At 41.1% G+C, this 14,691-nt stretch overlaps 1 protein-coding gene across 3 annotated transcripts in view; it reads right to left on the bottom strand.

The window, feature by feature from the left end:
• The window catches only part of pkp4 (plakophilin 4), a 73,431-nt gene that overhangs the window by 28,119 nt on the left and 30,621 nt on the right, over positions 1 to 14,691 (bottom strand). For 2 of the 3 annotated variants that reach the window (XM_061088111.1, XM_061088112.1), the window contains 4 exons: positions 9,010 to 9,044; positions 5,703 to 5,834; positions 5,138 to 5,325; positions 3,092 to 3,677 (listed from right to left, as the gene is read on the bottom strand). In XM_061088111.1, the coding sequence (XP_060944094.1) occupies positions 3,092 to 3,677; positions 5,138 to 5,325; positions 5,703 to 5,834; positions 9,010 to 9,044 (941 nt within the window). The remainder of the gene's footprint in view (positions 1 to 3,091; positions 3,678 to 5,137; positions 5,326 to 5,702; positions 5,835 to 9,009; positions 9,045 to 14,691) is intronic. The other variant, XM_061088113.1, reaches the window with a different exon arrangement.

Below are 14,691 nucleotides of genomic sequence, written 5' to 3'. Positions count from 1 at the left end.
GGTTGAAAAGTTGAAAGCTATAAGAGAGGAACAAGCAGAAGCATTAGAATGCGTATTTGGACCCTAATCAAAGAGTTGGTGAGTGACAAGTGTCCTCCATGTCATATCAGACCCCTTTTCAGTTTCTCCCACAAAACTTATCTTTTGAATATAACGCAACACTATCAGCTCTGTGCATAATACAATACAGAGACAAATCTTTTAATTGTTGCTATACGCACTAATTTTTCATTGTTAAATAATCCAGCCACCGAAAAATATTTAAATACAACGAAATAGGAATTATAGGATAATTTTTACACTTGGAATATGTCAATTTGGCATTTAACAATGTAAGGGGATGTGTAACACAAGTATCCTGGCCAGAGCAGAGCAGAATTGCAATTTGACTTCTGTTTAAGTGTAGCACAATTAACTGTGATAAGAGAAGAGGAGTCTAAATGTAGTGGTTCTTAATTGTCCTGTATAACCACTATGGTGGCTCTGTCTCTAAAATGTTTTACTGCATTGTTTCAATTAAAAACACATAGCGGTATTAAATGTGTATCAAGGTAATTGCTAACAGATCAATAACATAAAACATACTGGGATAATATTCCGGCCCATATTGCCATACCCTAGCGATAAGAGCCCATAGTAAACCTTTAATGCTGATAACACAACAAACTAAACGCGTGCACATGCAGTGGTTATTAAGGAAGATCAGGTTCAACCAACAACAAACAAAAGGCACACATGCGCATGCAACACCAAACACACAAAGTACACCGAGGATGAGGGAAAACCCATGTGACACAACAAATCAAAGTGTTCACCTTGGATGGCGTCATCAACCAGGGCATCTGAGCATTTCCCCAGGCAGCATGTATTCAAGCAGAAAACAGCCCATTAACCTTGTAGGTCTTGACATTAAGGCTTGTTCACTTCAGGGTTTTGTATTGAAAGTGGAAGAGACATTTACTTTCCCCACCGATCAAGTGTAATATGTCCCTCATTCATGGCCGCACCCACCACTGAGGTCACAGAAGTTAGAACCCATGTGTTTTTTATGAGGTGTCTATGATGAAAGTTGTGAAATAATGTCTTTAAATCCACTTTACTGTGGCGCTGCACTGATATTGTGAAACACCAAGATGACCAACTTTCTTATCATTCCCAGCACTTGTTATTGTGTGGTGGAGTAAATGATCATGTTGTTATAAAAACAAAATCTTTCCGCAGCACAGAGGTCCTTTGATTATGTCAACACTGGCAGCGGAATCTACCAACTAAATGTGCTTCATGTGACTTCATAATTTTACTTGTGGACTGCTCGTAGTTCAAAGCCTTTTTATCTGCAAATCTAATCGGACAAACAAGATATGTGTTTGGCAAGAAAAACAAAACTAAAAAACATTAGCCAGTGTTTGTTTTGGGCTTTGTCTTTTACTTCAAAAACATGACAGCTTGGTCAAGCATGATCCCCAATACTTATTCTATTTCCAGATCTTATCTTCTCAATTGTTCTAAATAACAAATCCCCAATCCTTACACTTACCTAAACCTAATTTTTAAGCTAACACTAGAACCAAATCAGAATGTTTAAATAGGTATTTGAAGTTGTGGGATCCGGGATCGTGGACTGTCAAACCAGTAGAGAGGGCCCCTGTTTTTCAGACCCCACCTACATATTACAGTCACCTCATTTTCCCTTCCTGAGTGGTCATAGTCTTCGTAATGCACTCATTAAAATAATGGATTTGGAGGAAACTCATTATGTGTAGTGGAAATGATTTCTTCAACCTTTTTCTATTTTTCTACACAGGTACACATGCTCATGTATTTATTGTTGTATTGGTCATACTTATCTAACCTGATAATAGGGTAAGATAAATGACCCTGAAGTTATCACAGATTCATGGCACCTTGATGTTTCACAGGTAAAACGTCTCTATCCTCTCTGTACCTTTAATTCCCAAAGCCAAACGAGGTGTGTGAATTTATTTGTGAGTTTCTGTATGGGGTCAGGCCGAAGTCATTGAGTGTGTGCGTTAGTGTATTTGTGTAAATCAGAGGTTAATGAATGCAAAGATAATGCAGGAGTAGTAGTTGTAGGAAAGGAGTAACCACAATTTGTTATACTATGGTAAACTGTGACTCTGGTATTCTGCTGCAACCCTCAATTCAAACCAAAATGATCTCTGAATAAGCATCAAACACTATGAACTTCTCACCTATCTTCAGAAATGTGAAAATGTCGTTATAGATACAGTAAAGTCACTTGTGAACTGAACTGGACGACAATGACAGTCAGAGTAAGTAGTGTTACAATGTCACATATTATCTCAAATATAAACTCCTACATTTGTTTCAGAGTCTATTCTCAACAGAAAAACTAACTACGATCCATAGTCTATTAAACTTTTTGAGCTAATATTTGTCTTCTCTCAGAAACTATGTTTTGGCTGCCCTCCAGCAGAACCACTGACCTCACAATCTGTGTTTCCTCTCTGGTTGAGTATGCTGAGCAGCGAGCCAAAAAAAATTGAACAATGTATCACTGTCCAAATATTTACAGCCTTAAGTAGAAATCCCCTGCTCAAGAAGTCAGAAGAAATGTATGTAAACTGAAAGCGTCTTACACAAATCACTTGAATTAAAACTATGTTGAAGCTCAGGCTTCTGGAAAAGGTCTCTTTTCAATGTTAATTATGAAAATAACTTGAGGAAATCATTTGGAGGATATTTAAACTTTGTGTTCCTCCTGTGGTGATGTTTTGAGTCCACATGAGTGAGCTTGGCCTTGGCACACACACACACACACGCACGCACGCACGCATACAATGACACAGTTATTGTCAGAGCTCTGTGCCAATGGGGAAAAAAGGACAGCAGGGCAAAGAGCAAAACACTATGAATCATTTTTTGACAAAATGTGTTTTCTTTAGCTACTGCAACTGCTCTTACAGTTTTCTGCAGACAAAATGCTGCAAGTCATTTGAGAATAATACCCTATTAAATTATGAAACAGTCTAATCGAGTTTGAACAGGCTGCTGAGGTGATACACTCTGATTAGTGTGTGTGTGTGTGTGTGTGTGTGTGTTTAAGCACCTGTGAGGCTGTCAGGTCGCGTCATCCTCTCGTAAATGTCGTAACTCTGGGGTCCATAGGGGTCAGTGCTGTGGAGCATGGAGCGGGGAAGGGTGGAGCTGTAGTGCTGGGGCACAGCGGTCATACTAGCCCTGACTGGAGATGACGAGTGGGTGGGCTGCTTATTTAGCGGAGGGTTAATGTTGTCCATCATCGTAAGAGGAGAGCCCATGCGGCCTGACGAGGACCCTGCGGACGCCTGATAGGGCGAGGTGTTGTGGCTAGCGCTGCCCGACCGCGAGTTCGTAGAGCCCACGCGTCGCAGTGCAGCGGGGGAGTTCTTCTGGGTCGAGTAGGGTGAGCTGCTTCCACCGCAGGCTGTAGTGGTGCTGATGCGCTGGGCAGAGGGCAAGGTTGTGGAGAAGATGCTGGAGAGGGGTTTGGGTTCAGTTACGATGGGTGAGCCATAGGCACTGCCGGGTGAGGTACGCAGGGAGCCGCGGGAGGGGGAAATACTGCTGGCGTAGGCTGGCGAGTGAGAGCGAGAAGGCACTGAGCTCACCCTCCGCATGGCACGGCCAGGCACTACTGCTGTGACTGCTGGAACCTGCAAGTGAGGGACGAAAAAACAATATGGCTTCATGCATTTGTTTCTTCAGTCCTTAAGGAGCCATAAAAATCATTAACAATCATATTGTACTTCACTTTACCTGAGGAATGGGAATGACATGCTAAGTAACACAGCATTAAATAAACCAATTCATTACAGTGAATGACTTTACTCTAGGCCATAATCATTTTCTCTTTTCCATTTGTGTCTACAGCGTACAACAGAGCAATTTGGTTTCCCAGTGGTCTCTGTGTACTTTGCCATATGAAGCATCATTATGTTGTTGTGCTCAGAACACTGTGAACATTCTGTCTCTTTAAACTTCACATTGCTATCTTCACAGGAAACATCTCTATTTAATTCTGGTGTCTCTCTTTTTTGTCATTAATTTAAAACTTCAATCAATTATTAATTCAATTCAATGAGCTCTTTAACATTGTGAGCCCTGTCTATTGAAAACATCATGCTCATACTTGATAGCAGGGGTCTTCCTCTGCTGTCAACACAGCTTCAGTTCTTTGTTGCACGTTGAATATATCCATTCTTCATGACCGCATAACTGCATCAAATCATTTCTGCAGATTTGCTTTCTTCACAATCTCCCCTTTTGCCACATCAATCATCGGAATTAAATCTGATGACTGGGAAAAGCGCTGATGTGCACCGATCTCATTGTAATGTTCATGAAACCAATTTGAGATGACTTTGATTGCTTTGTGACATGGTGCATTAACAGGCGGGAAGTAGCCATTAGCCATTGTGGCATCAAATGTAATGCACATGGTCAGCAACACTTCTCTGATTGGCTGTGGGATTCAAGCGATGATTCCCCACAGCCTATCACGTCCACCAACCGGACACAAGGCAGGTCGTAGAGATTTGGAACTTCTGACCCGACCATCTGCTTGTCTCAATCCAGATTCATCATTAATCAAAATTCTGTTCTTGGCGGACAGACGCGGAACCCATCATGCTTTTCTGCTACTGCAGTAGCTCATTTGACATGTTCTGCACCCTGGGAGTGGTTATCTGAATTATTGGAGCCTTTCTGTCATTTTGTAACCTCTCTCATCAACAACTCGTTTCTGTCTGCTGACCTGCCGCTCACTGGATGTTTTGTTTTTCCACAGCTTTCTTAGTAAAAACTCTAGAGGACTGTTGTTTATGCAAATCCCAGGAGTTCGGTTTCAGAAATAATCGAACCAGCCCGTCTGGCACCAACAATAATGTGATCAGTTCACCTTTTTCCTCTCTTCTGATGTTTGGCAGACCGTTAACTAAAACTCCTTACACGTATCTACATGATTTTATACATTGCTGACTTGTTGTTTGGATGGTTGCATGAATAAGGTGTACACCTCTTCCTAATAAAGAGTAATCCAGATAATAACTCTTTAAAGATATATTTTATATTCATGACGACAGCAATATGTTGTGGATGCAGTTGCTGCCAGTACCTGGGTGGAAGCCTGGCCTTCAGCCCTGGCATTCCTCATCAGGGTGCCAGCGCCAGGGAAGGAGTGCTGCATCCTCAGCTCAGCCTTGCCCGGGTTCTGGCCGCTGAAATAGCCGCTGCTGGCATCCTGGTAGCCACTGTCCGAGTACGAGTTAATCTGAGTGGAGCTACGTGAATTCACTGCGGACCCTGAGAGAGAGTGACAGAAAGCGAGGCAGAGAGAGGAGGACAAAGGGTCAGAGGTTTATGAGATGGACATCACAAGTGGTTTCATAAGAGATGTGACATTTACCTAGACGACATCACTAATGACAAATGGCACTGCAGGAGGATAAATGTTCTACCACCCTGTGTTTCAATGTACCATGGCACATTGTTCAGCAAAAAAGTGGAAGACAAACACACATTTTATGGAAAGTGTTATCAAGAGACAAGTAATAAAACAGTTTGTCGTCAATTAATTTCCATGTTAATGTCGTGGGTAATGCTGAGGCAAGGAAACAAAGACGTGAGTCAGAAGAAGAAAAAAACGCAGTGCAGAAGATGGAGAGAAGGTAATAACAGACCCTCACTTTCATGGAGGGAGGACTGCTCCGGGGAATACAGAGACACCTGCTCTGACTCAGTCCTGATGCGGTAGCTGGGCGACTGGGAACTGTCAGTCACCCGAGACTTTGTGTCCCCGGAGGCGGAGGCATCTGGGAAGGCAGAGCAGAGCAGGGGAGTCAGACAAAGAGAAAGAGCTTGGAGTGTGAAACGTTTACAGAGTTTTGAGATAGAGAAGATTATAATAGTCATTAAAGTCACCGGCGATTTTTTTGGAGTTGAGAAGAAACAATAACATCCAATAATATCTGCAACATTAGTTCCACGCCTGTGTTCGAGTCATTCAATTTTACTGCCATACTAAGTTTGGGAAGCGAAATTGTGTTGGCGCTGTAGTATGCGGCCATGCTCCGAATAGTTTAACTGCTCTAACGTTCCCCTTCATCCGGCCCTCTGTATGCGTAGTGGCAACAACCAGTTTGGCAAACAGGAACCTGATTTGGACCTCTAATGTGCCTGTGCACAATGTTTCCCCATAATCACAATTAAGCGTGACTACTGTCAATGGGTTACTCTGCAATCACTAGAACAATGGCAGCAAGCGGAGGGGCACAGCTGGAGGCAAACTTTGGCTGCCGGGGTCTTTCATATCCTGCCCGCTCAGGTGGTGATTGAAGGTGGAATTCTGTAGATATGGGCCTAGTACCTGACATCCCGCATTTTTACATCTGTATATCGGAGTGTTTAACCATTTAAAAATATTGCATTGCCTGGTGTGAGCAGGTCATCAGTGCAGGACACCTTGCCAATTACATTTCAATAATAATATTTTCAATTTAATACATAACACTGTTGAGGTTAAAGGGTAAAGGCAATTTTTTTTCTGGAGCCGTCAAAAAGCTTTGGAATAGTTTATTATTTATATTTTTGCTGCTAGCAGACATGCACGGACCTCTGGACATTTTGCTGAAATTTCCATGTCAGCCCCTTAGTAAAACTTAAAAATAGGAGCCATACATATAGAAGACGCCTGCTGTTTTCTTCATATTTGAAACAACATAACCCAATTGTCTGAGTTGTTTGTATTCGCTTTTTTTTTTGCCTAGAGAGATTGCATTTAAATTCATACAAATTTGATGTGTGTAATACAAGAGTCCTGTTTAAGTATTTACAGTTTACATGAAGCAGCATTTGTGTTCTTTAAATGTAACATCAAAAGGTCTTTTGTCTCGTTATATTCTAGCAGTGTCTCTGTGCGTCCTTTAAGACCTCAGGGTTTTCATACTGGGCCTTGACCCTGTTTGATAAATGAGATGCCAAGAGGCCGGAACAGAAGAGGAAAATAAATAGGAGGGAGAAACACCAGGAGGACAGAGAGACACAACCCTTTTTCCCCCAAGCTGACGATCAAACATTACTGGCCTCAAAAAATAATAACAATTTCCCATTTGTAACAACTCCATGTCGACTGTTCTCAAATGAAATTAACACTCCTGAAACACAGCAAGGATGAGTAGTTGTCGCAGCACCGTGAGGGCCCTAATACATTTTCTTGTCTCTTAATAATTTATTATAAAACTATATATAGTGTCCAGTTCACACAGACTTCCAGCACCAGCCATACAATCAGCTTGTCTGCGTCTCATCTGGACTTGAATTCCCATTTCTCTCCCGTTATCTGGTCTGTGCTTTACTTTGTTTTCAAACCACTTTAAGGTTTGATCCCCTTCTTAATTGAAGTGTTGGAAAATAATGCAGAAACCACATTTTCAAAACCGTTTTTCGAAGCATATTTTCCAAAAGAAATCTTAAGTAGAATTTCAGTAATCAAAATCCAGTCAGAGGGCTCTTGTCTTGCACGTCTTTGTATGAAAAGGGATAGAATACATTTGATAAGAAGGAAGACGGCTGCATTTGCTTTTATTAAATTGGCAGGGTCCTTTTTGAACATGAAGCTGGCAGTGTGGTGAAAGAATGCACGTCTGTAAGAGAAGAAGCAGCTAAACAAAAAAATACAGAAAAGAAAGTTTTTCTTTCGGGAGGTTTGTCCTCTATTCTCAGTGGACGGGGGTGTGTGACTGCATTGACATTGCCCGGGGGGCAAACATGCTCGTTTCCACAGTAACGCTTCTATCCCAAACACTCAGACAGTGGAGTCATATGCTTGGTGGCTTATGAGACCAATAAGCCTTGTAGACAAAAACGTGGCCCATTACGCTCTGCGCCGCACATTTAGACTTATATTCCTATAGATTGGGGGAAAAAATGCATTACCACATCTGACTATCATTTATCATCTACAGTACAATGAGAAATCAATACAAAGCGATTGTGATTAGTCCTCAGCTCTGTTCCAACACTAATGAAATACATTCAGCAAGGAAATGGGCAGAGGGCAGCAAATGAGAAAAGTGTGTAGTATTAATATTCCCAGAGCATATGTACAACTAAACCCCCCATAGGCTCCTCTGATGGGATCGACAATAAAAGATTAATGACCAATGCAGAGATTCACTAAGTTCCAGAATCAAATTAATAAGCCATGAAAAACATTAGTAAATTCAATTCATTATCCGTTCCCTCCTGAAGATCCTTCAAGGATGCACGCTAAACAAACACACCAAAGTGGTCGGTGAGAAATCCTTCAGCCCCCAGTCACCGACGGTGTTGTGTGTGAGTGGGCAGAAGTAGCTTAAATAAATATTAAAACAGGAGTACGCCTCAGGCTGTCCATTACTGTAAGTGTGCTTAAAAAGGCTCCTGTTAGCAATGATAACTGTGGTAATATAAAACATGTCTGTATTGCAACACACACACACAGAAACACACTCTCAGCCAAACCCTGTACAGGAAAACTAAAGCACCTCTCTGCAAATATTAAAAAAGTATTGAGAAGCACGAAGCAAAAAAGTTTAGCATTCCAGATGTTTCATGTGTATATTTTATCACTGTGATGCTGAGCAGTATTGTCTATGCCAATTTCAGCTGCCTTTACATGTTATAATGCATTAGGAGGTCTGTATATTTTTAGGCTGAGGAGTAGCATAAGGTGTAGAGCGAGGTGGTAAAAAAAAAAAAGCTTCTGACAGACATGGGGACGGGCAGAAGGCTGTTGTGTGATAACTCTGCCTGAGCGAAGCAACATCATACAGATGCTAAAGTTCCACCACGTTGAATTGTCTTCCTTGTGACTTGAACTATTGGCTACACTGCCCCCTGCAATTAACTGTGGTACTGCTTCATTTCATGATCTGAATGCAATGCAAAGCATGCTTGTGTTAGGAAGAGGGACAGCTATCCATCATCTTAGTGTTCAAGTTGACATACCTGCATTTCTCCAAGGCAGGGACTTCTCAGAGGAGCTGTGAAAACAAGAGATGAAAAAGTGAGCACACACACCACACTGAATGACGTGAGTGAAATCATGTGGAAGAGACGCCTTTGGGACTCAACTGCTCTTTCACAACCGTGTATATACAGTTTAATCACTGTGTTGGAGATAGAAAATCCAGAGGTTCAGAGTATACTGGCAAAGTGGAAATTTCAATGTTTACCAGGACTTAAAGGTGCCTTTGGTGACAGATTAATGATTTTGTTTGAGGGCCCTTCACCACTGGACAAAAAACTATAAATGTGGAACTGAAATCCTTTTTTTTCACACCCTAAGTTGAAATGTGCAAAAAGCCAGGGGATGGATTATAAATAAATAGATGTAGTTAATTGATCTCAATTTGGGAAATGATAATGATCAAATGGAAGCTGATACTTAATAGACAACGGAGACAAGCCCCGGGAGTAAATCAAAGGGGATCATTCAGTACATTAACAAACACTCGATGTGATATCCTGACATAATCCTGTATGGCAGTGAATGACAAGCACAAAGAGAATCTGAGAGAGGTACTCAGTCTCCAGGGAATAATGCAGGAGAGTCATGGTCCAGTCAGAAAGAAGGTGTGTGTATATGTCAGTGTTAGAGGTGGAGAGAGCGAGAGCAGAGCCAGGAGGATCTGAGAAAAACCCATGTGTTTGAAGCAGCTCTACTATGAAGTAGGATTTCATTCATTTGAAAGAAAAAAACTGAGAATCAATATCTGGCAGTCAGTGTTAATAGTGTGGCATAGGGCGCACATTAATCAATGTATGGGAAACATTGAGAAACTGTAGCATCCTTCAAAGTGGTTGCTGGACACATTTGTTTTCACATAGCATATGTGAATACGTGTCGGAGACCACCTCCAAAGGAGTGTTTGGATCTCGGAAGGTTCCTGAATGTGTCTTGAATGTGTCACACCGGCCATTAAAGCTGTCCACTTGTGATCTGATCAACGGAGATGGATGTTTATGCCAGGTCTGAACGGGGCCGCAACACTAATGATACGTGTCAGAAAAAACAATGCTAGTGCTGGTGCGTTGTGATTAATGATGAACGCTCCTGGATCAGCAGAACAAGGATCAGAGTTATTATCAAGCTCATTGCAAGACGACAGCAAACCAGGCATCAAGTACACAATGGCACAAATATCAGAAGGATCTCAAATTAATTCTCAGACGCGGCATATTGACCCTTGGTTTTAAACTCCAAACTTTTCCAAATGTGACCAGCCTCCACTGGGTGCATTACAACATGGAATGCATTGGTATAAATCCATCTTAGGCCTTCACAACAGAAACCTTACACTTAATTATTGCAGTTAAGGTGTTAATGTAGACAAGAGGCAAGGAGGAGGCAGGGAGACAATTATAGAACAAACTGTACCACAGTTTCATCCCAGTGCTACTTTGAATGGAGCTCTGATGCACTAGTTTAATATAATGTTGTTTGTACATCTCTTAACTCAGACATTCACAAAACAGCCTTCTTCCTTTTCTTTTTAGAAAAATTTGGAAATTCAAGGTCAAAACTGATTGATCAAGAGAGCACTATGTGTGTGCAACACATCATGCATCTGGTTCCACAAAATGCCAGAAAGCCATCATAAAACCACACACAGGTCAGCATTATGGCAGGCAGACTGGGTTGTTCCCTGTAAACAAGGGAATGTGCTGCACTGAAATGGTTACAGCTAAGTGCAGAGCAGGCCTGAGCTATCGTACATGAACATCTTAATAGCCACCTAATCATTTCAGCTCACGTAAGTACCTCTGAAGATACTTTCTGACTGAAGGGGGAAGAAAGTCACACAGAGCAATTTTTTTTCCCAAGACTGGTTATTATGACAGAGGCCAAGCAGGAGACATCAGAGATGTGTTCCAACTCTTTTCATTATTTGTTGGACATTGCTATCAAACACCAAATGTCTAAGGTGACCCTCAATGAGCTTTAAGAAACCCCAGCTCTCTGAATTTAATGAGCACGAAGGCAATTAAAAAAAAAGACAAAGTTGGGCGGGTTGTGCTCCACTGAACCACGGCGGATGAAGTAGAAGAATGGATACCATGATGGTGATGCGCTGCCGTGCATGCTGCATATCGACAGGCTGCCTGGGTAAAAGGCTTTGTGGAGCGACTGTAAAACTGAAGATGCTGATAAAGAACTGGTCTGACCCTGTTGGGATACTTAATTCCCCATCAACCTCTCTGGCTAGCCAGAGACGGGCTGGCTGGGAGGTTGCATCTTTTAAAGAGTTTTGCCAGAGGTCATGACCACCTCCCCTCTATGTGCTTGCAGAAATAAAAGGGCGGTGGTCAGCTCTGGAGGTGTCATGAAATGTAATGACTTCCATCACAATCCTTAAGTGTCCTGTCACCTCTGCCGTCATCCTGCTGAGCTATTGAGCCCAAACAGTGGGACCTCGGCGGTTAAGGCTAATCTCTATTCACACACAAATCTCCAGTGCTAGCGAATTCATTTGTCCGTCTATAGCTTTAAAATAGGTGTGAAAATGGTGTTACATGTTTTCTTTATAGGATCTGTGGGAGATGGTGGGGAGCTACCAGCCCCCCAGTGAGAAGAAAAGATGCGTTTACATGGATTTGACACGTGATTACAATTTGATCTGCAGGGGAAACTTAATCGTACAATATGATTAGAATAAACCTGGATAACAAATGAAGATTTCTATTGGAGATCACTTTGCCATTATTCAAACTTTACCAGTGTTTCTGAAAGCTTTTTCAAGTGTTCCCATTTACATGCCAAAGATCCATGACACAAAGAGTACCTCTCTCCTTGTGGTAACAGTAAAACTTGGTGAAATAAACATACATATAACTGTGTTGTTTATATCTAAAACAAATAAATACAAACTCAACTTTTAACAGAGAAAGGCACGTCATCTTCTACAACAAATATATGAATGACAACAGAAATCAGATTTCAGGGCTACATAGTGGATTCTGAAGCTAATCTCAACAAAAGTATTTACTGCAAACCCTGTTTTTGCATCAGCAACAAGTGTCTCGATCTGATTTGGGGCCGCTTTGATGCAATCACACTCTTATTATAGTTCCAACAAAAACACCAAGAATTATTTTACCTCTGATTCGTCTGCCACCTGATTCTGATACGGGTGCTTACTGTGGGAATGAACGCTGCACGGCCTCAAGGCTTTTGATTTACTAAGCAGCTCTGAACAACAAATTGCACTCAGATAATTCCTGGGCCAATAGAAAGCAGGTAGGGAACTTTGGCTCAGGAGCTATATTTAGATGCTGGTTCTTCCAGTGGCTAAGTAGGTAAAGCGTCCAAGTTCCTCAATTCCTTATAAATTAATTTAAATTGAAAATATTCACATTTCAACCATCAATCATTTTGTATTAGTACTTGCCAGACATATTGTTAAAGAATAATCTTGGGAATACAACAGACAATGCAATCCATGACATATGTCCAGGTAAGGCATTTGCAGTATTCTGATCTCTTTTCAACAACTGTGTGCAGCAAGCTTTACCTTTTCTAACAGATCTTACAACTTGGTGATAAAGGTTGTAATGACAAAACATTACATTCCAAAAATTAGGCCAGATTTAATAAATTCAACAAAGGACCTAACACTAGACCTGTATATTGAGAAAATGAACTGAACACTAGACAAAATACGTTTGACTGCTAATCTTTATTGTCACATTTATCATGGTATTGCTATGTACACTAACACCATGGGCTCAAACAAAACAAACTTTTCTTTCTTAAGAGGGAATTGAAATAAATAGGCTGTTTATTATTTTCAGGTACGTGGTGTTTAGACCTTTGCCACAGCACTTTACGCAGCTCTTTACCTGCTCTTCTCCCAAAAAAGAAGGAGAAATGGAATGCTGTAATTTCTGAGAACTGCAAACTGATGGTATTTGATGGGGTATTTTGCAGGTAAACAGGCTGAAGAGCAAGAATCCATCATGTGAGGGCATTTGGGCTTATTATCACAAAGCCAGACAAAATCTCCATTACAGACCCTTTTTAGACCAAGTGTCATGTATCCACATATAACCCAAGCGCATCCAAGCCTACTTGAGAGTGAATGCAGAGGGCCATTTGTCACAATATGAAAATAACACAATTTCTTGAGATACCAGTCCATGCTCATAAACAAGTGTATATGTGAAATTTTCATGTATCATATTAAGTGTAGTTGTACCACTGGGCTACAAATTCCTACCTCACAAAGACCCCAGTTGAATAAGTAGTAAAAAAAGAAAAATACATACATCAGCATGGAATCTGCTGTCTGATGTACACATCCCAAGATAACATCCACTGGAATTAGTCGGCACTAGAGAATGGCTCAGGCTGCAATTTTCTGTCTGATGCCGAGTGAGCCAGAGAGAAGACCAGCCAAGCCCAACCTCAACCTGATGTTTTTTCTGATGCAGGCAAAATTTAAGAAGATAGCCCAGCCAACGTGATAGAACACCGACCCAAACATCATATGAAAACGATTGTCCAAACCCGGCCCGACTTATCCACTCTCTACTCTGCACATAAAACTCTCCCTTCTTCTGCCTAAATAAGTCCAAACGTCATACACACCATCTCCTCCAAAGTATTCTCTCGTTATTGCGTTGCAGCAATTTCAGTAAAAGTAACTGTTTAACTTTTATAGCTCCAACTCCAACATGATGTGCTCCGTTTCAGTCACTATCGTTTGAACTACAAGCACAGTGGTAATTGCAGGGACATAGATAAACCAGCACACAATTATTAATGCTCACAATGGCGTTGGCCACTTGCATACAACAGAATGCATGAAAGAACGTTATCAAAACCATGCATATTGTCTCAGACCATTTTACTATGACGCTGGGAGACCTTTCTTAGAGTTGCAGCCATAGTAAATCAATTTTAGTTTATCTAAAATCGCTTTGTCAATGATACTTTTACTCTGGATCAAATCTTACAGAGGCATTAGGTGGCAAATTAAATTGGAAAACCATTAGTAAACATATGAGCAGTATAAAAGATGCTGTAGAGATACTGTAGATAGATTTTCCGAGCTGTTATTGGTCAACGTCAACACCCTGCTTGTATATCAGTGCATCTTCACATCAGTTGTGCCGCTGAGACAAACCACCAGACTATGCGATGATACAAAACTGGTGTCAAACCTGCTTCATGACAGGCCTGTGAAGCCCACTGGTATTGAGCTTTCACCAAACGAACCTGACATGTCTGAGCCACAGTAGATCGGACAGAATGTGTGGTCACTGAGGTGTGATGATCAGGCAGCCTGGTGTCTCAGCTGATGAAGTGGGAACGAATTCCCGGAGCAAACTCCAGAGCTCTTTCACTCTGACGGCAGTGCTTCACTGAGCAAACAGCACTATGCTATCATGCACATTCACTTGCTGTCACTAATAAACATTGGCTTGATATATTGACTACAGAGTCGGTTGTGTATATGTTGTATTTTGTATATGCTTGGGTCAATTTGCTTATTATATATATATATATATATATATATATATATATATATATATATATATATATATATATATATATATCTGCTTATTTAAATTTAAGACAATGTTTGTTATTAGCTTACAACACTGAAGCAATTTGGTGTATTTTAA

This window comes from Limanda limanda, chromosome 16, assembly GCF_963576545.1.
Source record: "Limanda limanda chromosome 16, fLimLim1.1, whole genome shotgun sequence".
Lineage (NCBI taxonomy): Eukaryota > Metazoa > Chordata > Actinopteri > Pleuronectiformes > Pleuronectidae > Limanda > Limanda limanda.
This window is presented reverse-complemented; position numbering and strand designations above follow the sequence as displayed.